Source organism: Jaculus jaculus, chromosome 15 (assembly GCF_020740685.1).
Source record: "Jaculus jaculus isolate mJacJac1 chromosome 15, mJacJac1.mat.Y.cur, whole genome shotgun sequence".
NCBI classification, from domain to species: Eukaryota; Metazoa; Chordata; class Mammalia; order Rodentia; family Dipodidae; genus Jaculus; species Jaculus jaculus.
The window spans coordinates 68,987,337-69,012,601 of record NC_059116.1 but is presented as its reverse complement, the minus strand read 5'-3'; the positions used below and the strand labels follow the sequence as shown (position 1 = coordinate 69,012,601).

Genomic DNA, 25,265 nt, shown 5'->3' with positions numbered 1-25,265 from the left:
TGGCAGGGTGCCAGCAACAACAAGACTCTGAACCAAGGCCCAAGAATGAGGAAAGCAGAGAAGCCCTAGGAGGAGGCCAGGCAATGAGTAGAATCACCTCACACAGGGTATCGACTATGACGGTGACTTGGCATTTTGTTCTGAGTTAACCAGAAAATTATACAGACTTTTTAGCAGTGATCTGAGATATATCAGAGAAAATAACTTAAATTGTTGGTCAGACTTAGATTGTGATAATAATGAATGATGATGATGATGAGATTAACAATTTCTAAGATTTACCAAACACATTTGTGTAACAGCTATTAATCAAAACACAACACATTAGTGGTAATATACATTTCATGTAGGTCACTACAGTTTTGGTTTTTTTTTCATTTCCTATGTGAGAAAACCAAGGCAGAGATTAATTTGCCCAAAGGTTCGTAGCTAGTAAGCACCAGATCCAGGACTCAAATCCAAACCTGATTCCAGATTTTTTCACTCTGCACCCTGCATTCTACCAGGGTAGAAGCAGTGAGAAGAAGTTGCTCTTTGGACATATTTTTATGGTGGAATCCATGTGCTTGCTCAATGTGGTTAAGACGTGAACTAAGATGGAATGACCAGATGAAGGATGTCTGATGGTTTAATGACAGTAGAAAAATACCACTCTAGCCGGGCGTGGTGGCGCACATCTTTAATCCCAGCAGAGGCAAAGGTAGGAGGATCGCTGTGAGTTTGAGGCCACCCTGTGACTCTATAGATTCTGTAGTGTAGTTCCAGGTCAGCCTGAGCTGGAGTGAGACCCTACCTCGAAAAACCAAGAAGAGGGCTGGAGAGATGGCTTAGTGGTTGAGCGCTTGCCTGTGAAGCCTAAGGACCCATCTTTGACTCTCCACATCCCATGTAGCCAGATGCACAAGGTGACACCTGTGTCTGGAGTTGGACTGCATTGGCTAGAAGCGCTGGCGCACCCTCTCTCTCTCTCTCTCTGCCTGTTTCTCTGTCTGTCGCTCTCAAATAAACAAATTAAAATAAAATAAATCTAAAAAGAAAAATACCACTCAGTAACAGTTCATATAGTCAACATTTTTCATATATCAATTTATGATCGAGTTATTTTATGATATATAGAAAAGTAATAACTTTAAATTTTTAGCATGTGGGTTTTCTTTGATTTATAAACAAAGCATTACCAGTTTATCTCTTGACTAGTCAACATGTGAAACATGAAACCAAAAAAGTGGACTTAAATGAAGCCTAAGTCAAGAGCATTGACTTTTAATCATTCAGGCCATCAGGTTACAGACCAACAAGCAATAAAAATAAAGTTCATGGGTTGGGGAGATGGTTCAATTGGCAAAGTGTTGTCCTTGCAAGTGCAAGGACCTAGTTCAATCCCCAGAACTGAAAATGTGTCACTGTAATCCCAGTGCTGGGAAAGTGGAGTCAGGTACATACAAGAGGCTTGATGGCCAGCCAGCCTAGCCTAGCCTTGCCAATGAGAGACCCTGCCTCTAAAAAGGTGCATAGGACCTGAGGAACAGTACCAGAAGTTTTTCTCCGGCTTCCACATGCACTTGTGTGTACACACACTTGCATACATGTAAACATGCACACACATAACTATCCATCTAGTATCCCCCAAAGTTTTATTTTTCTTTCTTCAAATCAGCTCTACAATAGTGAACTGTTTCATCTCAGGTAAATACATGAACACCTTCTCCCCGTTGAAGAATGGTGACTAGAACAAAGACACGATCATCAAGAAGACAAAGACCAGCCAGTAGGAGATCTCCAAGAGTTCGAGGCCACCCTGAGACTACATAGTGAATTCCAGGACAGCCTGAACTAGAGTGAGACCCTACCTCAAAAAACAAAACAAAACAAAACGACAACAAAGACATACATAACAGAAAACCTGAACTTGGGACCTTTCCCTTAGGTCTACTCTGACAATTCCATAAGAGCCCTGATTGGATAATTCAACAAAAGTTATTATCCCATTTGATAATATTATCAGCCCTGGCAGGTGGTAAATAGGACACTAATGAGCACACATCCACTTAAAACCAAAGGAAAACATGGATGGTCAAAATTGCACTAGTTTAGAAGAATTACACATATGTTTCATGTAGAGAATTTGTATAATCAGGAGATAAAAATTTTAAATATGAACTAAGATATATAATATAAATAAATAAGAAGCATTCTATTGCCATGCTAATGTATTTTTTAAGATGACAGACAGAGAGAAAGAGGCAGAGAGAGAGAGAGAGAGAGAGAGAATGGGTGCACGAGGGCCTCCAGCCCCTGCAAATGAACTCCAGATGCGTGCGCCCCCTTGTGCATCTGGCTAACGTGGGTCCTGGAGAATCAAACCTCGAACCAGGGTCCTTAGGCTTCACAGGCAAGTGCTTAACCGCTAAGCCATCTCTCCAGCCCCTGCTAATGTATTTTTTTTTTAACATGAACCAGTTATATAAAACATGACAGTTATATCCACAAAAGTGATTAAATGGAATAACTAGTACTAGTTAAGGTATAAAATAGTTTTCTTAGATAATTATTTTTGCTTTGCTACCACATTTTTCTATAATAAACATGTATTGCTTGGATAATATGTAAATAAAAATTTAAAAACTCAGAACAGGCAGGATGATACTAACCTTTAGGTTTGATATAAGATTTTTAGCACAATCCCAAAAGTATCCTAAGACCTTGACAAATGCTTTACCCCTACTTCAGTACACTAGGCTCAAAACATTTTTTCACCCTAATCAATGAGGTATGGCATTCTTAGCTCTATTAAGCTAAGCTTAAGCGATCACCTTTTCTACATGCTCACAAGTCCATTTTTCAATTAATTCATTTATCAATCCATTTTTAATTGATTTTTCTTAAATTTTTTGTTGTTTATTTTTATTTATTTATTTGAGAGCGAGAGAGAAAGAGGCAGAGAGAAAGAGAGAATGGGCACACCAGGACTTCCAGCCACTGCAAACGAACTCCAGATGCGTGCGCCCGTTGTGCATCTGGCTGATGTGGGTCCTGCGGAGCTGAGCCTCGAATGGGGTCCTTAGGCTTCACAGGCAAGCGCTTAACCACTAAGCCATCTCTCCAGCCCTTAATTGATTTTTTAAAGGTTGTAATCTTATATCCCCTCTTCCCTGCCCCAGTTCTGCTGAGGGTCTTCCTTGATGGGGTCATTGGTATTCACTGTGGGGACTGAGTGACATCAGTTAAGTCTCTGCAGAGGTGGGGGAGACATGGTGCCATGCACCCTGAGGCTCAAGGAAAGCCTGAAAACCAGTTCCAAGGAGATGGCGATAGACTTACGGTCACTCAAGCTCCATCAAATCAGAGATCCAGAGGCTACAGAGAGCTCAACACTAAATCAGATCCCATTCTTGCCTGCCAAGGCCAGGAAATAAAGCAAAAAGGGGGTAGAAAGATCCTTTATTGATTCTTGCCTTGAGAGATATCATGTTCAATGGTCTTGAAACCAGATTATCTAACTTTCAACTTTATTCCTTTCAAAAAGTTGAACTACATTTTTATCATCTCCCTTTAATTCTTGTTTGGTTCTGTAATTTTTCAGAGAGAGTGGTCTCAAATTCACCTTATCAAATAAGGAGTACCAGAATCCATAGTCTAATTACAAAGCTGGTCATAATCATGTCTTCTTCTCACCTTCCTTCAAGTTCCTCTGAACAGCATTTAACTAAATTAGGAAGTCAAACCTAAATGGAAAACTGCTTCCATATTTCAGGTAGATGTAAGTGCTCCCTGGTTCTCTTCATTCACACACCGAATCACTCACTGTAAGTTACACAGCAAGATAAGGAAGAAAGACCAAGAGGCAGCTAGAAGGCATGAATGTTTAATAAAAATCCAGTGCAATGGGATTTTGAAAAAAAAAGTAAAACAAATACCTCTGAAATGAGGATAGAAGGAAGAAGGTAGGGAGGGCTGGAAAGATGGTTTATCAGTTAAGATGCTTACCTGCAAAGCCAAAGGACTCAGGTTCGATTCCCCACTACCCAGGCAAGCCAGATGCACAAGGTAATGCACACATCTGGAGTTCATTCACAACAGCTTAAGTTCCTAAAGTGTCCATTCTCTCTCTCTCTGCCTCTTTCTCTCTCATAGAATGATAAATAAAAATAATAAATTAAAAAAGAAAGTGGACAAAAGAGATGGTAATATCCATGAGTATATCCATGACAGACTATCCATATGCTGCAATATTCATAATTTATTATTCTTAAATCCTTTAAATAAAAGGCACCAGTAAAAACTTAGTATATACAGTAAAATGTGGAATTATGGGCAAAAGGTATCTACTTCTTAGGAGAAGAAATGTTAAGGACTGGAAAGTAATTGAGAGACTGAAGTGGTAACTTCAGAAATGAACAAAAGCAAAATATGAATGCTACACATATATGGACAAGTTAATTTTCCAATAACAAAGTTAAAAAAAAACACTTAACTTATATTTAACACTACTTTATAGTCAGGCAAGTACAGAAATTTCGCTAAGGAAGATTGATAAATATTCCATGCAACAATATATAAGGACTAAAGAGAAAAGAATGTTTTATTTATTGAATGGATAAGAGACCGAAATAGGGAACAACATCTGTGCCTGTTCTAAAGTAGCCCGGAAGGAGCCTCACAGTAGCCCATTTCCCCTTTCCCCTAGAGCCTGGTGACTTCTCCTTTGTATTCCTGCAGAGTACCTTAAGATAGTGATAAGGAGATGAATTAGGGGAGTGATACCTTGTGCACACTGGTAGGTGAGAAACTTATTGGCTACACATATCCACAACTCATATAGTTAAGGAAATAGATACAGCATAGATTAGGGAGGAAATCCAGCAAACAAAACTATATAGCATCTACTTAATTCATAAACGACAATCCTGTGATTAAGAAGGCAAATGGCCAATACTTTAAAACATTTAGAGAATGGCTTCTTTATTCCTATGAAGCTATTCAGTAAAGATGGGAAGAAGCACTAGACAGAGCTATACCAAGACAACTCTAAAAATATAAGTACTTAAGAAACCAATTCCTCCAAATGTGAAATAAGGCAGTCAGGCAAGGTAGGCCTCAAAGTTGTACACAGTAGGGAAGGTCCTTACAGGTGCCACGGCTGGAAGGCAGTGCTAAGACGCGCTTAGTTACAGATGGTTTCAGTTTGCTCCTACTTATGACAGTGCCTAGGAAGTATGCTACAGAGTACAGTGGATGATCAACACACGGCTCGTGGTAGTTCTGTCAGCTTCCATCTTCCTGAAGTATTTACTGACTCTAACTAACATGGTTGGATTATGTCACAGTCAAGCTATTCCCACAGATCTCAGCTATGTCACAATAACAATATGTTGCTTACATCTCAGAGAAGGTGCTAAGAGGCCCTCTGAACAAAACTGTATGTGGCAGATGAGGAATATAGTGTGGAGAAAAGATCGAAGAAAGAAGAACTGGACAGAGAAGTAAAGAAAGAATAAGAACAAGAAGGAGAGTTCATAGTAGGCGAGAGCAGCAAGGACTAGAAAGAAGGGAGAAAAGCAGAGGGTTACAGGATTCATGAAGGCTGAAGATGAAGTGGTCCTAGGGAACCTATCTGCAGGGATAGCCTCCTTGAGACCGGCTCTAAGTACTGTCTCGGTGAGACTGAATTATGTAAGTATCACAAAAGCTGGGCAGGGCAAAGGCCTTTTAATGCCAACAGCAGACACAATGCCTCTGTGTTAAGCAGCATGATTTCTGTGATTATGATTCCTTTGCGTAGATTAAATATTCAACTTTTACTGAACCAAAGAAACACTGTGTAGACCCCCCCATAAGGACAACAAATGCCATCACCAATATGCTATCATATGTTAATAAATATTCTTGACTACCCAGAAGTAGGTTTAAAAAAAAAACACGGAGCACGGTACAATCTCTCTTAGAGCGATTTGAATTTACCTGACTTACTACATACACACAGAAAGCCACGCAGTACTATTGGATTTTTTTTTTTCTGGCTTACACATATTATTTTGCCCTCAAGTAACCATGATTAAAAAGGTCTAACACAAGTGATATTAAAACAGATACAAAGGCCATCAGTATTAGTATTTACTATCCATGCTTTCAATCTGGACCTCTACATCAGGCATACATAATGTTTGTGCTCACTCCACTAATGTTTCTGCTCAGTTTCATGTCTGAAATTTATTTTTTCCCTTCTTCCTCCATATGAGTCAAAGAATTATGGACCAAATTAATGGTAAAGAAGCTTCATATTCTTTTGTGAAGACATCATACTAATGGTATTTTCACCAGTGTTCAGTCATATAAGTAGTATTTTTATAAACAACTCAGAATAATCTGCTTTTCCCTAAAATAAATATAAATTGGTATATTTTAGAAAGGCGTACTCATTTATTTTTTGTTGTTAGCATTTTTGTCTTTACACCCCCCCCCCCACCCACCAAGTACCAACAGTAGACTATTCTAACCTCTCTAAGAAGATAAAAGAAAGGGTCCCTTTTTAGTCTCCCCAGGCCTGTCCATCTATGTTCTTACTCAGATCTCTGTCACCACCCAGTGGCCACCACACTCCATTACAGGATAGAGATGAAATACCTCAGAGGCATTAGCAGCTCTTTGCACCCAACAAGGGATGAGAGTGCTGGGTGTGCTCCCTTCTGAGCCACATTCTTACCTCAACAAGGCAGCATGTGCTCTCAGACTGTTCCAACAGTGTTGAATAAAAATGGTAGGTGGGCCACTACTGGGAAATCCATTCTATTATCCAGAGAGTTTTTCCTATCCCCTTCTGGATCAAATACTTAGTTAACCAAATTTTAAACTATCTTCATAAAATTATTGATTTCAAATATATTTCTAAAAGATCAAATAGTTTTATTTCTGTGTAATGTACCATTTATTAGCAAGGCTGATATACAATTAAAATACTATACTAGCCTTTAGTAAGGTGATTCAAGAAATACATTCTGAGCTGGGCTTGGTGGTGCACCCCTTTTTAATCCCAGCACTCACTTGAGAGGCACAGGTAGGAGGATCACCGTGAGTTCGAGGCCAGCCTGGGACTCCATAGTGAATTCCAGGTCAGCCTGGGCTAGAGTGAGACCCTACCTCAAAAAACCAAAAGAAAAAAAAGAAAGAAATACATTTTGCTTTCTAAATTACAAGTTCTAAATTATACTAAGTTAAGTTCTAAGTATTATAGCTAGGCTCATAGGTTTGACTTTTTTACTTTAAGGTAAAATTAGAAAGATAAGGGAAACAGAGGGGACAATTTAAATATACTTCTAACTATATTCCTATGTAAGGATAGATAAAGTCTTTGTGAAAAATGTAATTTTAAAAATGTGTACTTTAACTGGGTGTGGTGACACATATTTTTAATCCCAGCACTTGGGAGGCAGAAGCAGGAGGATCACCATGAGTTTGAGGCCAGCCTGAGACTACATAGTGAATTCCAGGTCAGACTGAGCTAGAGTGAGACCGTATCTCAAAAAACAAACAAAAAACTAAACCAAAAATGTGTACTTTGTGTTTCTTAGAGTTTCAATTCAAAAACATGTAAAAAATGTCAAGTATGTAGAACATAAATTTACAATATATAAACAAAAGTGCAATTCAAGCCCTCATAAAGGAAAATGTATTTAACATATAACAAACTGATTTATGTGTGTGATATGATATAGAATGATTCATCATCCAAAAAACTGTTTGCAAATTTTTATTATCTAAAGAAAATTAGAATTTCATTCATCAAAGAATGTCTGTTATAGGACAGGCCCTGCATTAGCACTAGCGAGGCCGGTCCCTGTTCTTCAGAAAGAATGCAACCAAGAGGAACACGTACTGGAAGGAGAGGCAGGAGCACAAGCGTTTGGACAGGAACAAAGTCCAGGGATTCATAGATTCAGGTGGGCAGGGGAAGAGGAAGGCGATGAAGCCGAAGTCATGGAGAACTACATCATTCAGAGAACTGGTAGTGGCACTGTTGGAGGAGAAGCATTCTCAAAGGCAAATTCAAGCCATAGCAACTGAAACACCTATCCTTGCCAGCTCATGACTATAGGCTTAGATTTCCTCACCCATAAGCTACTCGTAGTAATAATGATGGCAGAATGACAATGAAAACTATTCAAAATGAAAATAAATGTCATTAATGTAAGAATTATGGCTGTATCAAATAAGAAACACATGAAAAGAACATTAAAATTTCATCATGTTTAAAGACCTAGAAGAGTGCAGGAACAAAGAGCAAACAAAGGCAAAACACAGCCAGCTCTTCCTGAAGACTGAGGCGTTCAGCGAAAAGCCAAGGTGTCAGGACTCTGACAACACGTCAAGTGAGCGCCAACACGGAGACAACACAGACCCGCAGGGAACTCCTGTTGTCACCAAGAGCTCAGAGCCCAGTGTATATGTCATGCGGTGCTTCTGAATTTATCAACACCTTCAGTTCCCAAAGGCCTATACTGATGCATGCAGAAGTTTAAATGAATCAAATGTGAATGGGACTACTCTGCATGTCTGTGCATTAAATAATTTGTTTTTACTCTGCATATTTAAGAAAATTTGACCACAGTTGGTCTTCGAATGCCAATTTAACACATGTAAATAGATTATTGTTCTAAGCTTTTGATTGTAAACACAGATAGTGAAAGGACCAAACTGACGCCATGACAGGCATCATCAGTAAGGCGCCACTCTAAGTCGGGCTAACTTTCTGTGTCCCAGAGAGGCAGGCAGGACTTCTAGAAAGAGCCTGCCCTGACATGTGGCCGGGAAGATAGCAGCCCAGAGGCTGTTAGTTCCTGGACATGCCCAGACATGTCCCTTTTGTGCCTTCTGCCCCAACCAGTCAGAGATGCACAACTGTAACTGCTGTTTGCCTAGCCTATCATTTTAAAGATTACCTAACCCACCTGGAATTCCCTAATCCTAGTCCGCCAAAATCTTAGGGCCAATCAAAAGAATACAAGTACAGTTACTGTTCAAATGAGCCAATCATGTTAGAAAAGACGAAACCCACCAAAATTCCTCTAGCTGTGCTTAAAAGGAGCTGCTCTCAGGGTTGCTATTTTGTATAAATGGTTGACCCCCGCATGCTGGCTGATTATGCAGAATAAATGTTCTTGTTTTTACATACAATTTGAGTCTGGGGTCTTTCTTCAGCAATTCTTGGGCCCTTATAATAGTATTAAAACATTTAAGAGATGTAAGATTCAACATAGTTTTAAATTTGAATTAGAGTTCTCAGTTATTTTGTTTATTCTGCTTTGTAGGGCTGGACTTAACCACAGGGCCAGGGAATGCTAAGCAAGTGCTCTACACTGGGTCAGTTTCAGCAGTTACGAATTGTTTTAGAACCAGAAAAAATTTGTTTCCAAACTGAAAAATTTTAAAGAAAATTGGATAAATTATATTTATAAATACAATGTTAAAATATTTGTAGACATCTTTACAATAAAATTAAACATTAATTCCTTTAGAAGAGAATGTTAAAACTACATTAAGAACTGGGTTTCACAATTTTCTATTCTAATATTTTCTATTTTAATAAATCTAATTTTAAAAACATAAATAAACCATATACTCAACATTATCCTTAAAGAACAAAACAAGACAACAAAACAAATACACCAACAAAATGTATTCTAGGGGCCGTGGACATGACTCAGTGGTAAAGTGCTTGCCACACAAGCATGCAGACCTGCACTTGGATCCCCAGCACCCATGTGAGAGTCAGGCACAGTGACAAACACCTGTAATCCCAATGCTGGTGAGGTACAGACAGGAAGATCTCTGAGGCTTGCTAACTAGCTAGTCTAGCTAAGTAAGTTTTAGGTTCAATGAGAGACTCTGTCTCAAAAAGTAAGGTAGGCAGTAATTGAGGAAGAAACTTAACAATGACCTCCGGCCACCACATGTAGACACACCCATAAACATATGTCAAAAAACACAACAAAATCATTATATTTCAAAGGGTTAATGAAAAAATTGACTTAATAATGAAATATGTCAAAGACTATGGATTTCCTCCCATAAGCACTGCCTTCTTCCTACCACCTCCTTGACTTGAAGAGGACATGGAGAACGAAGGAGTCAGAGCTCCCAGTTTAGCCAATGATGGTCTGAGAAGAACATGTTCACAGGATATAAGGGCCAAGGCAACGAGAACTCGGGTACAAGTGCACTGTAACCAAGTGGGTCCTAGAAGAAGAAGCTGAAAGGAGGACGGCTGAAGTGACTAAGGGCGAGTGAGTGCTGAGCAGTTTACCACGGAAGGAACAACACAGAAGTCAGAGAGAGAACTCAGTTACAGACATTCGGTTTGCAGTGTCTGATGGGGAAACAGGCAATATGCCTACCCATGCATGGCACAGGCAGACAGGCTGGAACCAGAAATGGCCAGGACACAGATCTGGAAATCTTTTGAAGAAACTGCTGATGAGAGATATGGTTACTCAAGGTGTAACAGCAAAGAATAAGGAAATTTCAACAGTTCATTTTAAGATGAGCTCAAGAAAAAAATCAGTGAAGAACACAAGGAAGGAAGGAGCTACATTTGAAGCTTCTCTTTCCTTTGTTACAGAAGAAAATCTGCCACAAAATGTAAGAGTAACCACTGAATTTGAGAACCACTGATTTGCAACCTCTAAAGAAATATTTGATTTAGGCAAAGCTTTCCAATAGAAGCAAAGCCATCAAGTTAGTTAAAAGGATCACTTGCTTATTATAAAGCTTTTTTTTTTTTTTTTGGTAGGGTCTCACTTTGGCCCAGGATGACCTGTAATTCACTATGTAGTCTCAGGTTGGCTTCGAACTCATAGAGATACTCTTACCTCTGGCTCGTGAGTACTGGGATTAAAAGTATGCACTACCACATCTGGGGCTTTTTGCTGCTGGGGCTTTTCTTTTCTTTTCTTTCTTTCTTTTCTTTTTCTTTCTTTCTTTCTTTCCTTTTTTTTTTTTTTTTTTTGCTTATTTATTTATTTGAGAGAGAGATCTAGGCAGAGAGAGAAAGAATGGGTGCACTGGGGCCTCCAGCCACTGCAAAAATACTCCAGACACATGCACCACCTAGTGTATCTGGCTTACATGGGTCTTGGGAAATGAAACCTAGGTCCTCTGGCTTTGCAGGCAATGCCTTAACCACTAAGCCATCTCTCCAGCCCCACCTTCTGCTTGTTAATTAAGAAAAAAATAACCCTGTGTGTGTGCTCATGGAACCTCAGGAACACTGTCCACTTCTTTTTGAGACAAAGTCTCTCATCAGCTTGAAACTCACCAAGTCGACTAGACCGCTCCAGGGACCCTGTCTATCCTCCCGCCCCAGAGCTAGAGTAACTGACCAGTCATGGATTCTGTCTATCCTCCCGCCCCAGAGCTAGAGTAACTGACCAGTCATGGATTCTGTCTATCCTCCCGCCCCAGAGCTAGAGTAACTGACCAGTCATGGATTCTGTCTATCCTCCCGCCCCAGAGCTAGAGTAACTGACCAGTCATGGATTCTGTCTATCCTCCCGCCCCAGAGCTAGAGTAACTGACCAGTCATGGATTCTGTCTATCCTCCCGCCCCAGAGCTAGAGTAACTGACCAGTCATGGATTCTGTCTATCCTCCCGCCCCAGAGCTAGAGTAACTGACCAGTCATGGATTCTGTCTATCCTCCCGCCCCAGAGCTAGAGTAACTGACCAGTCATGGATTCTGTCTATCCTCCCGCCCCAGAGCTAGAGTAACTGACCAGTCATGGATTCTGTCTATCCTCCCGCCCCAGAGCTAGAGTAACTGACCAGTCATGGATTCTGTCTATCCTCCCGCCCCAGAGCTAGAGTAACTGACCAGTCATGGATTCTGTCTATCCTCCCGCCCCAGAGCTAGAGTAACTGACCAGTCATGGATTCTGTCTATCCTCCCGCCCCAGAGCTAGAGTAACTGACCAGTCATGGATTCTGTCTATCCTCCCGCCCCAGAGCTAGAGTAACTGACCAGTCATGGATTCTGTCTATCCTCCCGCCCCAGAGCTAGAGTAACTGACCAGTCATGGATTCTGTCTATCCTCCCGCCCCAGAGCTAGAGTAACTGACCAGTCATGGATTCTGTCTATCCTCCCGCCCCAGAGCTAGAGTAACTGACCAGTCATGGATTCTGTCTATCCTCCCGCCCTAGAGCTAGAGTAACTGACCAGTCATGGATTCTGTCTATCCTCCCGCCCTAGAGCTAGAGTAACTGACCAGTCATGGATTCTGTCTATCCTCCCGCCCCAGAGCTAGAGTAACTGACCAGTCATGGATTCTGTCTATCCTCCCGCCCTAGAGCTAGAGTAACTGACCAGTCATGGATTCTGTCTATCCTCCCGCCCGTAGAGCTAGAGTAACTGACCAGTCATGGATTCTGTCTATCCTCCCGCCCTAGAGCTAGAGTAACTGACCAGTCATGGATTCTGTCTATCCTCCCGCCCTAGAGCTAGAGTAACTGACTGTCATGGATTCTGATGATCAAACTCCAATCCTCATGCTTGTGTAGTAAGGACTTTATCCACTAAGTTTTTTCCCCAGTTCCGTTTCATTTTTAAATAATCAGGTGATAACCATTCTATTATTATTATATAACAATTCTATTATTATTGCTAACAGTAATATTGCCTCTTGTTGAGTCTGAAATTAATTTAACACCAATATTTAACTTGTGTCTTCCAGAACACACAGCTGGAGATCAACAAGTTAAATGACACCAGGAAGGAAACACAGATAAACCCTAGAATATGGGACATTCCACACACAAATAATTGGGTGATCAGGCAGGGGAGAGGGAAAGATGGAGTGTATGTCATGATGACATACAGGAATGAATAAAAGCAGAGAGGAGGGGATCAAGAGACTGAAGAAGCACATTAGGTAAATATCAAGTGTTTAAGTTCATACCACCTTGAATGTGCCTGATCTTATCTGATCACAGATAAACAGAAATTATGATTGCTGACTGAAGGCTGATGCAAAACAAACAAAAAACCAAAATAACTAAACAGGCAGCCTGACCCACAAACAATGGCTCATGCCTACAATCCCAGCACTTGAGATACTCACATAGGAGTACTGGTGCAAGTCTCAGGCTAGTGTGCATTAAATAGTGAATTCCAAGCTAGTCTTGGCTGTGCAGAGAGACCATTTCAAAAAAAGAAAAACAAAAAGAGGGAGCAGGGAGAAAGAGGGAGAAAGAGGGAGAAAGAAAAAAACCCCAAATAACCAATCAAACATACAAAAAGGCAGTCTGGGCACAGCTGGAAGCATTAACTACAGAAATGGCATAAAATGAGAACCACAGTTACTCCCTCACTCTGTGACATGGCAATGGTACTTTGGTTAAGATTCCTATTGAAGACACAGAGACTGCAATGTTCAGAGTAAAATATTCCGATACCCTTATTTTCACCTTAAAACTATTCAGTAAGGTGAGTGATGGGTGTGTGTTGGGAGGCAGGCAGTCATTAGACATTTCCCTACTTGAGTATATTTTTGAAGAGTATTCACAAGCTGTTCTTAAGTCTGGGGGATTGGAGTGATGGTTCAGTAGTTAAAAGTGCTTGTGTGGGGCTGGAGAGATGGCTTAGCGGTTAAGCGCTTGCCTGTGAAGCCTAAAGACCCCGGTTCGAGGCTTCGTTCCCCAGGTCCCACGTTAGCCAGATGCACAAGGGGGCGCACGCGTCTGGAGTTCGTTTGCAGAGGCTGGAAGCCCTGGCGCGCCCATTCTCTCTCTCTCCCTCTATCTGTCTTTCTCTCTGTGTCTGTCGCTCTCAAATAAATAAATAAAAAATTTAAAAAAAAAAGCAACATAAGTCTTCAAATCAATACAACTTCAGAGCACTAGAGGATCCTTTTTGTTAGTCTGACTAAATAACACAAAGTAATGAGAAAAAGTTAGTTCTAAGAGATATTAAAACTATTTGTGCCGGGTGTGGTGGCACATGCTTTTAATCCAGGTAGGAGGATTGCTGTGAGTTCGAGGCCACCCTGAGACTCCATAGTGGACTCCAGGTCAGCCTGGGCTACAGTGAGACCCTACCTCAAAAAACCAAAACAAAGAAACAAAACTATTTGCAACTCACCAGTAGAACAGAATAAAACACTAAGGTATAATGTAGTAAATCCTGTTAATTTAAATAACTAGCTACGGGCTGGAGAGATGGCTTAGTGGCTAACCGCTTGCCTGTGAAGCCTAAGGACCCCGGTTCGAGGCTCGGTTCCCCAGGTCCCACGTTAGCCAGATGCACAAGGGGGCGCACGCATCTGGAGTTCATTTGCAGAGGCTGGAAGCCCTGGCGCGCCCATTCTCTCTCTCTTTCTCTCTGTGCCTGTCGCTCTCAAATAAATAAATAAATAAATAAAATTTAAAAAAAATCAATAACTACCTATTTGGAAAACAAGCGAAGCGAGTCATATTCAATAAGCAAAAAGTAATTTTAGATGGGATAAGACTTAATCATAACCATATCTCTGTAAACCTGCTAAAAACAATTATTTAATCAGTTAGAAACTCAAAAAAGTTGTAAGAGAAATGGGGGGAATATTCATGAAGGAAAATTTATATTAGTTACTAAAGCAAGAAGCCATAAAGAAAAGCTTACAGGAAAAGATCTATTAACACACAGCACACAGCAAGCTAATGAGTGATTCTCCTTAGTTTAGCAAGAATTTGTATGTATACCAATACACAATGGGCAAAGAGTAAACAGGGAAGCTCACAGAAAATAAAATTAAAATGTCCAATAAATATAAAAGGATAATAGACTAAAAAGGATCAAAACAATGGGATTAGGGCTGGTTAGTGGTTAAGGAGTCTGCCTGCAGAGCTAAAGGACCTGGGTTTGATTCCCCAGGACACACGTAAGCGAGATGCACAAGGGGGCGCATGCGTCTGGAGTCCGTCTGCAGTGGCTGGAGGCCCTGGTACACCCATTCTCTCTCTCCCTCTCTCTGTCTCTCTCTTAAAGAAATAAATAAAAATAAAGCTTAAAAAAAGGGATTTTCTACCTGACCATCAAAAATATTAAAAATTTAACACCATCATGTACTTGTATATATTCCACCAAACATTTTTAATGGGTACACAAACCCATGTGGTAAATAAGAAATCAAAAACATTAATACATTCATGCATGCTTTTGTTTTATTTTATATATATTTTTTGAGGTAGGGCTTCATGGCTAGTCCAGGATGACCTGGAATTCACTATGTACTCCTTGGCTGCCCTCAAACTCACAGCCATCCTTCTACCACTGGCTCCTCAGGACTGGGATTGAAGGCGTGCGGCAACATGCCTGGTAGAGGCTGAGAGACAGAATGGGCGCGCCAGGACGCCCAGCCACTGCAGACAAACTCCAGATGCACGTGCCACTCTGTGCGTCTGGTTTTACATGGGTACTGGTTAACCAAACCTGGGTCATTAGGCTTTGCAGGGAAGTGCCTTAACTACTGAGCAATCTCTCCAGCCCCCTGTATACGCCTTTAAAAGGAAGGATGACACTCATTGAATTACCATAGTGTTCAATATATAGTTTGCAATTTAAAGAGAAAGACAATGGGCAGGTCAAGGGGCAAAAATATTCTGGCTAGGTGTGGTGGTGCACACCTTTAATCCCAGCACTCGGGAGGCAGGGGTAGGAGGATTGTTGTGAGTTCGATGCCATCCTGAGACTACATAGTGAATTCTACATCAGCCTGGGCTAGAGCGGAAAGAAAAAAATTCTGAAAATAAGTGTTATAATAGTAGAAATACAGAGGAAAGAGAGATTATTACACTAGAAAATTTAGGGCAACCTTAACACATCTTAAGTGCCAGTGTGATGGTCAAACACCAAGCCAATGTTTCTGGTATTACCTCCCCATTTTTCTCCTTTTATCCCTGGTCCCACTCTTCATCTCTATTTTCTTAGTGAAAACATCTTACAAACTACTTCTGCAACTACTATGAAATAAATGTCAGCACATTTCCTATTTTTTTAAAAGATTAAATGAAATAATGGGTTATAGTATGCAGCACACAGTATTTTGAAAAATATTACCTGCTAATTCACTAAACAGGCTTCATACTTTACCTTGGGCTTAAATAATTCTACAATGCATACTTTGTCTTAGTATGTATCTTTTTAATTTTTTTTTTTTATTGAGAGCAAGACACAGACAGAGAGAGAACTGGTGCACCAGGGCCTCAGCTACTGTAATTGCACTCCAGATGCTTGTGCCATCTAGTGGGCATGTGCAACCTTGCACTTGTCTCACCTCTGCTTCTGGCTTATGTGGGATCTAGAGAATCGAACATGAGTCCTCAGGCTTCCTAGGCAAGCGCCTTATCCGCTAAACCATCTCTCCAGCCCATATCTTTTAATAAAATTTGCCTTAAAAACTCTTTTTAAGTGTGGACAAGCCATTTAAAATATAAATGTTACAATACTAAGGGTACAGTAATTGCTGTTCCAATTACATCTCCTGTTTCAGGAAAGATTTAGAAGCAAATGTACATCACTATACTGAACATGAAGTGTTGACCTCACTTAGAAATGCTGAGTTTCATAAGGCCTATGCTCAAACTCAATTACTACTATAAGGAATTATTTTCCAATCAATTTAGACAACTCCAAAACTCAGAAGTGTTGATTAAACCCTCTCCATTGAGTAAAAGCAAAGGTGTCTGGTTCTCACTGGAGGCAACATCTGCTCTTCTTTGAGTATAACCTCCACTTCCCTTCTTCACAGACTCGTCAGGAAAGCCACTTAGCATAAATAATCAACTTGCTGTATTTTTTCATTTCACCCATGATCTTCACTTGCTTAGCCTCATACCACACAAGGTCAAAGAACAAAAATGGTAAAAATAACCTTTGCAGGATACATTATCAAGAATAGTTGGTCAACTCTTAAAAAAAATATTCCTATTGTATCTTTGTCTCTTAATCTTTTACCATCCTTCCTGACCCTCCCTCCATGGATCTGGAACCTAGCTCTCTAAGTGCTGTACTCACCTGTGCTATGTTTCATGTGTAAATTCTGTCTCTCCTGTATGTACTCCAAAAGCAAGAACACATTTCTTTCCTCAAAGCAAAGTTCCTGGCAGAAAACCTAGTAGCAGGTACTAGAATAAGTTTTGAAGTACACAAAATATATTTTCTATACTGTATCTTGAAAGAATCTTGGGTCAGCACTCAGCAAAACCAGATTCAAAGCTGGATGTGGTGCGCACACGTTTAATCCCAGCATTAGGGAGGCAGAGGTAGGAGGACCACTGTGAGTTCGAGGCCACCCTGAGACTACCGAGTGAATTCCAGGTCAGCCTGGGCTACGGTGAGTCCCTACCTCAGGGGAACAAAAACAAAAAGCAGACTCATGTCTTAGGAAAGGTATTGGCGGCTCCAGAGCTCTACTCCTGGGCAGTTTCATAAACGAGGGGACGAAGGAGACACTGCCAGCTGCTGTGCTCGTTTAAGTCACACTACGCTTCTTCAAATTAATATAATCTGTCAACCAAATTTATCAATGAGTGGTAATAATATAGTTATTCTACTAGGAGGGGCAGATTTAACCAATAAGTTTACTTGCTTTCTCCTAAAATGCAACATAAAAACCACATACAGCTGGTAAGACGCTGACTGACAACGCATCCCCACAAGTCTGTACAAAGCTTGAGCTCTGAAAGACCACAGCCCATTTTAACTGAGCCACGTCCTTCAATCCAGGCTATAATCTGGTGTACAATGTTAGGGCACTGCTTACCAGGTTCTGGGAGATCTAATTTTGCCCGCTTTAGTTCTGCCATAGAAACCTGAAGTTGTTCTATTACAAAATCATCTTCAAAGAAAAAATCCTTTGCTAGAGTCTCCTGAAGAAATTCCACAAGTTCTTCCATAGACAACCTCATTAGATGTTCTAAGAAAAGATAAGAGAAATACAAATGTTGAGTCCATAGTACTATTTAGGTTCAAAAGATAATAAACTCTATTTGGGAGTAGTATGTTTTTAAAAGGAACATAAAAAAAGACATATAAAACTTAGATATGGTATTACAAATATCACTAATACTCAGACAAAAATAGAGTAGTCAGAGGGTAATCTTACTAGGAAGGAAGAAAGATATATACAGCCAAATGTTTTCATATTAGTTTAAGGGTAACCATTCTAAACATTAACACTATCAGTTTACAAACTAGATTGTAAATTTCCAAGTTGAACTGGACATTTTCCCATTTAAGGGTTTAAATAATCTTTCTCATTTTATACCATCATTGATAGTGATGCCAGCATTTAGTTCACTTACTCTTCTAATAATTAGCATTTATATTGTTTTGACTTTTCCCATTTTCCACCACTCTGTGATGAACCTCTGCTAACATTGAGTATTTTTATAGCAATCAGAAAGAAACAGAGGAAAGACTCACAAGATTCCACCAACTACTGACTAAAGTGCCCAGAAAGAGATTTTCTTTTTCCCCTTGAGATAGGGTCTCACTCCAGCCCAGGCTGACCTAGAACTTACCTTTGTAGCCCCAGGCTGGCCTTGAACTCATGGCAATCCTCCTGCCTCAGCCTCTGGAGTGCTGTGATTAAAGGTGTGCACAACCACACTTGGCTTCAGAAAGAGATTTTTATGTTTGTTCTGTGTTTTTATTTTTTTAATTGACAAATGAGAAACTGTAAAAACTTCTGATGTACTACACAATGTTTTCATATAGGCATATCATTCTATAATGACTAAATCAATCCAACTGACATATTACCAAACATACTTGTTTTTGTGATGAAACCATTTAAAATCTACTCTCAGCAACTTTCAAGTGTGTTATACATTACTATTAATTATGGACACTATGCTACAGAACGGATCTCCAGAATTTTTCTACTGTCTAACTGAAACCTGGTAGTCATTGACTAACATCTCTTAATTACCCCTGTCCCTCAATTACCATTCTGTTCTTGATGCTTACTATCATGGTAAATAAAATTCATTGAAGTCTTTGAATTCTGTTTCCTGACTCAAGAAAAACTGCAGCAGATCTTTTCTCAGCTTATGCTGCTGTGCTTAAACTTTACTTACAAAGGGTGAGAAAGTGTCTGACTTGTCAAAGCTAATCAAGGGTCATCATGTAAGTCAAGTAAGAGGGAGAAGAGCACCATGGAGAAACAGCTATGTTTCTACCTTTGCACTGTTTGGGGAACATTAAATTAATATTTAATAAAACTGCACTTTTACAACATATTATGATCTATTTACAATCATGGAGAAATGGTATAAAGAAAGTAAGGAGCCAGGTGTGGTGGTGCACACCTTTAATCTCGGCACTTGGGAGGCCAAAGTAGGAGGATTGCTGTGAGTTTGAGGCCAGCCTGAGATTATATAGTGAATTCTATGTCAGCCTGGGCTACACTGAAACCCTACCTCAAAAAACAAACAAAAAAAAAGGAAAACGTAAAAAGGAGAAAGAGAATGGGATTTCACTTGGTGCTAACAGAACTCTGAGTCTGGGAAGACAATGGGCTGTCAGTGTGCAGAGGAATCCTTTAGTGTAAGGGACACGAAACACATTTCTGAAGCCTTCTCTTGAACACAGTAAACAATATAAAAATACCTCACACCAAGCGTTCTCATTCCTATGTGAAGTATGGTTAATCCAGCCCTCTTGTGTTTACTTTATCCAAGTAAATGACAAACAATCTACATGATAAACTGTGAATGTGGCTCCATGCTCTCAAACGGCTTATAGTTTAGTTAAGATGCTGAGCCACACCATTCAAGAACAATGTAAGAGAGGAGATTATCCAGTAATTGTGAAAGTATGGCCTGGACTGGAAGTACTAACTGATACTCCAAAACTTTTAATGATCTACATCTCTGTTTAGTACAAGAGGAGTCACAATGTCTCAGACTGAGTTGAGACTTTTAAAAAGGAACATGGAACTGGGCATGGTGGTGCACGCCTTTAATCCCAGCACTTGGGAGGCAGAGGTAGGAGGATTGCCTAAGTTCGAGGCCACCCTGAGACTCCATAGTGAATTCCAGGTCAGCCTGGGCCAGAGTGAGACCCAACCCCCAAAAACCAAATAAATAAATAAATAAAAAGGAACACGGGTCTCCATATTCATACAGAAAATCCTTTTTTTTTTGGGGGGGGGGTTTCAAGTGACGTTCACTTTTATTTTGCAAATTTGTTAAAGACAATAAAATCTTTCTAAATTATGATGAAATCTATGATGATATGAGAAAATGGAAACTGCATTCATTTATCAAAGGCAGGATCTCACTCTACAACAAGCTTACCTGGAATTCACTATGGAGTCTCAGGGTGGCCTTGAATTCATGGCAATCCTCCTACCTCTGCCTCCCGAGTGCTGGGATTAAAGGTGTTTGCCACCGCTCCTGGCTTCATTTCTTGATTTTATTTATTTATTTGAGAGAGAGAGAGAAAGGGAGAGACAAAGAGAGAGAGACAGAGACAGAGAGAATGGCACGCCAGGGCTTTCAGCCACTGCAAACAAACTCTAGACGCTTGCACAACCTTGTGCATCTGGTTTACATGGGTCCTGGGTAATTGATCCTGGGTCCTTTGGTTTTGCAGGCAAACACAAATCTCTAAACCATCTCTCCAGCCTCATTTCTTGCTTTTAAGTAAGACCAAACAAAACAAATTTCAGAGTCCTTGAAATACTATAAATGAAGATTTAAAAAGTGTTCAGGGGCTGGAGAAATGGCTTAGTGGTTAAGGTACTTGCCTGCAAAGCCATAGGACCCAGGTTTGATTCCCCAAGACCCACATAAGCCAGATGCACAAGGTGTCCACATGACCTGGAGTTCATTTGCAGTGGCTGGAGGCCCTAGAGTGCATATTAAAGAAAAAAAAAATCAGTTTTGTTTTTACTTAAAAAAAAAAAACTTGAAAGAAGAAAGAAATGGGATTAGCAGTTAAGGCATTTGCCTGCAAAGCCAGAGGATCCCAGTTTGACTCTCCAGGACCCACATAAGCCAGATACACTACACTAGGTGGCACATGTGTCTAGAATTTGTTTGTAGTGACTACAGGCCCTGGCGTACCTATTCTCTTTTCCTCTCAGAATAATAAATTATATGTGTGTGTATGTATAAACTTGTGTACCTATGTAACTACAGCCACCAAGTATACTTGCTCCAGAGGCCATGAGAGTCAAGCCCCACCCAGAGCTTGCAGATGGATGCTCTTTCTCCTGGATGAAAGAAGCAGGAAAGAAGAAATGTTTTTCTGGTCTCCTTAACTAAGAGGGCTGGTTTCTTTGCTCTTTATGTTCTCTTATTACAAACTTGAGATTCAGACTGATAAAAAGAGTAAGGGTTAGTCCCAGCGGAAAACAACACTTAACACAGAACACATTCTACCAGAGAGCATGGAAGTGAAACTAACATAAGGAGAAAGGAATCATAGACCGCTCAATGTACTGCTCAATGTACTTCTAATCATGAAAGAACCAATGGAAGTAAATTAAGACAATTCTCTGCAAGTTTTCGTGACTTTTTTTTAAAACCACTAGTATTAATGAACAATGAATGTGGAGTAGAGGAGCCTGAGAAATGAAAGTTAAAGTAAGCATTGATTTTTACAGTCTTTATAGTTAAACATTTTCTTACTTTTGTGTAATTTCAAGATGGTGTAGGACATGGCAGTAAGAACTCGCTCTCCTTCAAAGATGTAGATATCCCATATTCTAAGGTTCAGGGTAAAGGGAGTCTGTAATAAGAACAAAGCCAGACAGTATAAAGTTAACACTATCCCTAACCTTGGAGTTTTAATTTTATAATTGACTCTTATAAAAATACTTACCCGATCAAGAAAACACTGAAAAAACCATTTCATTGTATAAAAACTTGTGTAAATTTCTTGAGAATCCTGCAAAAACAAAGACCTCATAATTTCTGTATTGTATTAAAAGAAACATGACAATATAATACTAAACTTTAGAAGGGTGTCAGAGGTAGCTCAGCATCAAGCCATCTCATTACAATGTTTCATACTTCCTATTTTTCTATTTTCTTTTTCTCCTCAAATTTTACTTCTCCAGATCACCTCAAGAATAACAACTTACTACACACTTTCAGATTTTCATGAGCTGCAAAACATATACACATCTTATAAGCAACACTTACAAAGCCTTTTGAACAATTTAAAAACCTTCAAAATAACTGAGAAACCATCTATCTGTAAAGGACCAGTTTTATAAATCTAATGATATTCAAACAACCGAGAATTCGACTACATAGTAAGTGAAATGGATAGCACTGTAAATTAATTTTAAAAAATGCATCGCAGGGCTGGAGGGATGGCTTAGCATTTAAGGCGTTTGCCTGCAAAGCCAAAGGACCCAGTTTTGACTCCCAGGACCCATGTTAGCCAGATGCACAAGGGGGCACACACGTCTGGAGTTCATTTGCAGTGGCTGGAGGGCCTGGCGTGCCCATTTTTTCCTCTCTTTCCCTCTTTCTCTGTCAAATAAATAAATAAATAAATAAATAAGTAAAAATATTTTAAAAAATGCATCACAGATGAACTTGATTCCTGTAACTTTCCTGGTATAAATGAGTTTTATGTCAATGACACAGCTACTTACCAAATGGTGCTTCAGTTTGGATAGAAATTTATTCAATATTTTTTCATGATGTTCTTGAAACCTCAAGAGTTTAGGAAAACCTTGAACAAAAAAGCCTAGAATGCAAACATAAAAACAGTACTTCAGATAACAACAACCCCTCCACCATAGAGAAATGCAACATTTCATTTGTATCTGACAAAAATAAAAACAAACACCCACTAGTTATCAGGGTGTTTCTTCTCTCCACCATGGAAATAACTGTATATAAATTGGGGCAATGAAATATCTTGCTATGATTTGTTGGCTGATGTTCACTTTTATTTTGCAAATTTGTTAAAGACAATAAAATCTTTCTAAATTATGATGAAAATCTATGATGATATGAGAAAATGGAAACTGCATTCATTTATCAAAGGCTACATTTTCTTCTTTTTTTTCTTCCTTTTTTTCTTTCGAGGTAGGCTCTCGCTCTGGCCCAGGCTGACCTGGAATTAACTACGTAGTCTCAGGGTGGCCTCAAACTCATGGTGATCCTCCTACCTCTGCCTCCTGAGTGCTGGGATTAAAGGCGTGCGCCACCACGTCTAGCTGTATTTTCTTTTCTTTTTTTTTTTTTTTTTTTTGCTTTTTTGGTTTTCTGAGGTAGGGTTTTGCTCTAGTCCAGGCTGACCTGGAATTCGCTATGGAGTATCAGGGCGGCCTCGAACTCACAGCAATCCCCCTACCTCTGTCTCCCAAATGCTGGGATTAAAGGCATGTGCCACCACGCCCAGTTTATCTTTTCTTTTAAAGATCTTGTACCAAAGCTTAAATGACTAAAGTTTTTGTTTACTGTTCTAATTTTGACTGTTAACAAATTACACATCTTGTTATGTTTTCTAAGTTTACATTAACAATTACATTAGTATCGTATTTCCAAAGTTCTCATCACCTTCTTGCTGTTTTTTTTTTTTTTTTTTTTTGAGATAGGATTTCAATTCCAGGCTTTTAAAGGATTTTTTAATTTGTTTATTTGTTTGTTTCAGAGAGAAAGACAACAAACTGTAAACAAACTGCAGATGCATATGCCAACCTTGTGTATTGACTTACATGGGGACTGGGGAATCACACCTGGGTCCTTAGGTTTAGCAGGCAAGTGCCTTAACCACTAAGTCATCTCTCCAGACCTTTTTAATCCTTTCTATAGGCTACATTTCATATCAGCTAAAGCATGCAGGTACTATATGATCATGTTATACCAAACACTGTATTTTGTTGGGCTGGGAAGATAGTTAAATAGGTGAACTGCTTGCCTTGCAAGCATGAGAACCTGAGTTTGATCCTCAGAACCCACTAAAAATACTTGGCATGGTGGTGAGAACTGGGAGGAGAAGAGAGAATCCCTGGGGCTTGTTGACCAGCCAGCCTAGTCTAACTGATGAGGGGCTGGAAAGGTGGCTTAGTGGTTAAGGTACTTAACTGCGAATCCTGAGGACTCATGTTTGACTCTCCAGGTCCTATGTAAGTCAGATGCACAAGGTGACACAAGCGTACAAGCTCATACATGCACACAAGGTGGTGCACGCATCTGGAGTTTGACTGTAGTGGCTGGAGGCCCTGGCGTGGCAATTCTCATTCTCTCTCCCTCTCATTAAAAAAAAAAAGGCCAGTCTGGGCTGGCGAGGTGACTAAGTGGTTACGGCATTTGCCTGCAAAGCCTGAGGACCCAGGTGTGATTCCCCAGTGCCCACATCGGCCAGATACAAGTGGCGGCATGTGCATCTGGTATTTGTTTTCAAGAGACCCTGGCATGCCCACAGTCACTCTCTCTATCATTCTGCTTCTTTCTGTCTCTCAAATATATAAATAATTAGTATTTTTTAACAAACAATTATGTATGTCAAAATATCTAGCCAGGCCTGGGGAGATGGCTCAGTGGTTAAAGGTACTTGTTTGCAAAGCCTGCCAGCCCCAGTTCAATACTCCATGTAAAGTCATTCACAAAGCAGTCTATGCATTTGGAGGTCATCTGCTGCTGCAAGAAGCCCTGACATGCTTTTTTTCTCCCTCTCTTCAGGCATCTTTTATTTCTCCCAATAATATAGCTTTTCCTAAATTTCTCCAAACTTTTATTTCTTTTCTCTGAGGGCAAAATAATTTTAAACTTCCAATAATGCACTTTGGGATGTGAGGGCGATCTGGCTGCAACATCTGTTACCCCATTGATCGCCAAGGTTGATTCGGCTGATCTGGCTGGCTAGGCAGGTGTCCCCTTCCTCCCTCACCGCTCCATGTGCGTCCCTCCCGAAGCTGCGCGCTTGGTCGAAGAGGACGACCTTCCCCGAACAGAGGAGGACCGGTGTTCGGTCAAGGGTATACGCGTAGCTGCGCTCCCCTGCTAGAACCTCCAAACAAGCTTTCAAGGTCCAATAATGCACTTTGGTAAAAAGACTAAGAAAACTTTCAGTGTGAGCAAAAAGGTTTAGAAAAGTTCAATAAACCAAATGAAAGAAGAAATTAGTCAGAAATACTAATAAAGTGAGTAAGGTGTGAGAGGTTACATTTGTTCTTAATTCCACCATGCATCTTTGACTTTGTTTTAATATGCCTTTCTCCCTTCCCTTCTTTACTGCTTACAAGGAGTTTTTCTTTTTCTTTTTT

General features: G+C 40.0%; 1 protein-coding gene across 5 annotated transcripts in view; it reads right to left on the bottom strand.

Annotated features, from left to right (window-relative positions):
* The window catches only part of Usp6nl (USP6 N-terminal like), a 199,548-nt gene that overhangs the window by 7,334 nt on the left and 166,949 nt on the right, over positions 1-25,265 (bottom strand). For all 5 annotated transcript variants that reach the window (XM_045134851.1, XM_045134852.1, XM_004662376.3 and 2 more), the window contains 4 exons: positions 22,644-22,738; positions 21,860-21,925; positions 21,667-21,766; positions 17,790-17,942 (listed from right to left, as the gene is read on the bottom strand). In XM_045134851.1, the coding sequence (XP_044990786.1) occupies positions 17,790-17,942; positions 21,667-21,766; positions 21,860-21,925; positions 22,644-22,738 (414 nt within the window). The remainder of the gene's footprint in view (positions 1-17,789; positions 17,943-21,666; positions 21,767-21,859; positions 21,926-22,643; positions 22,739-25,265) is intronic.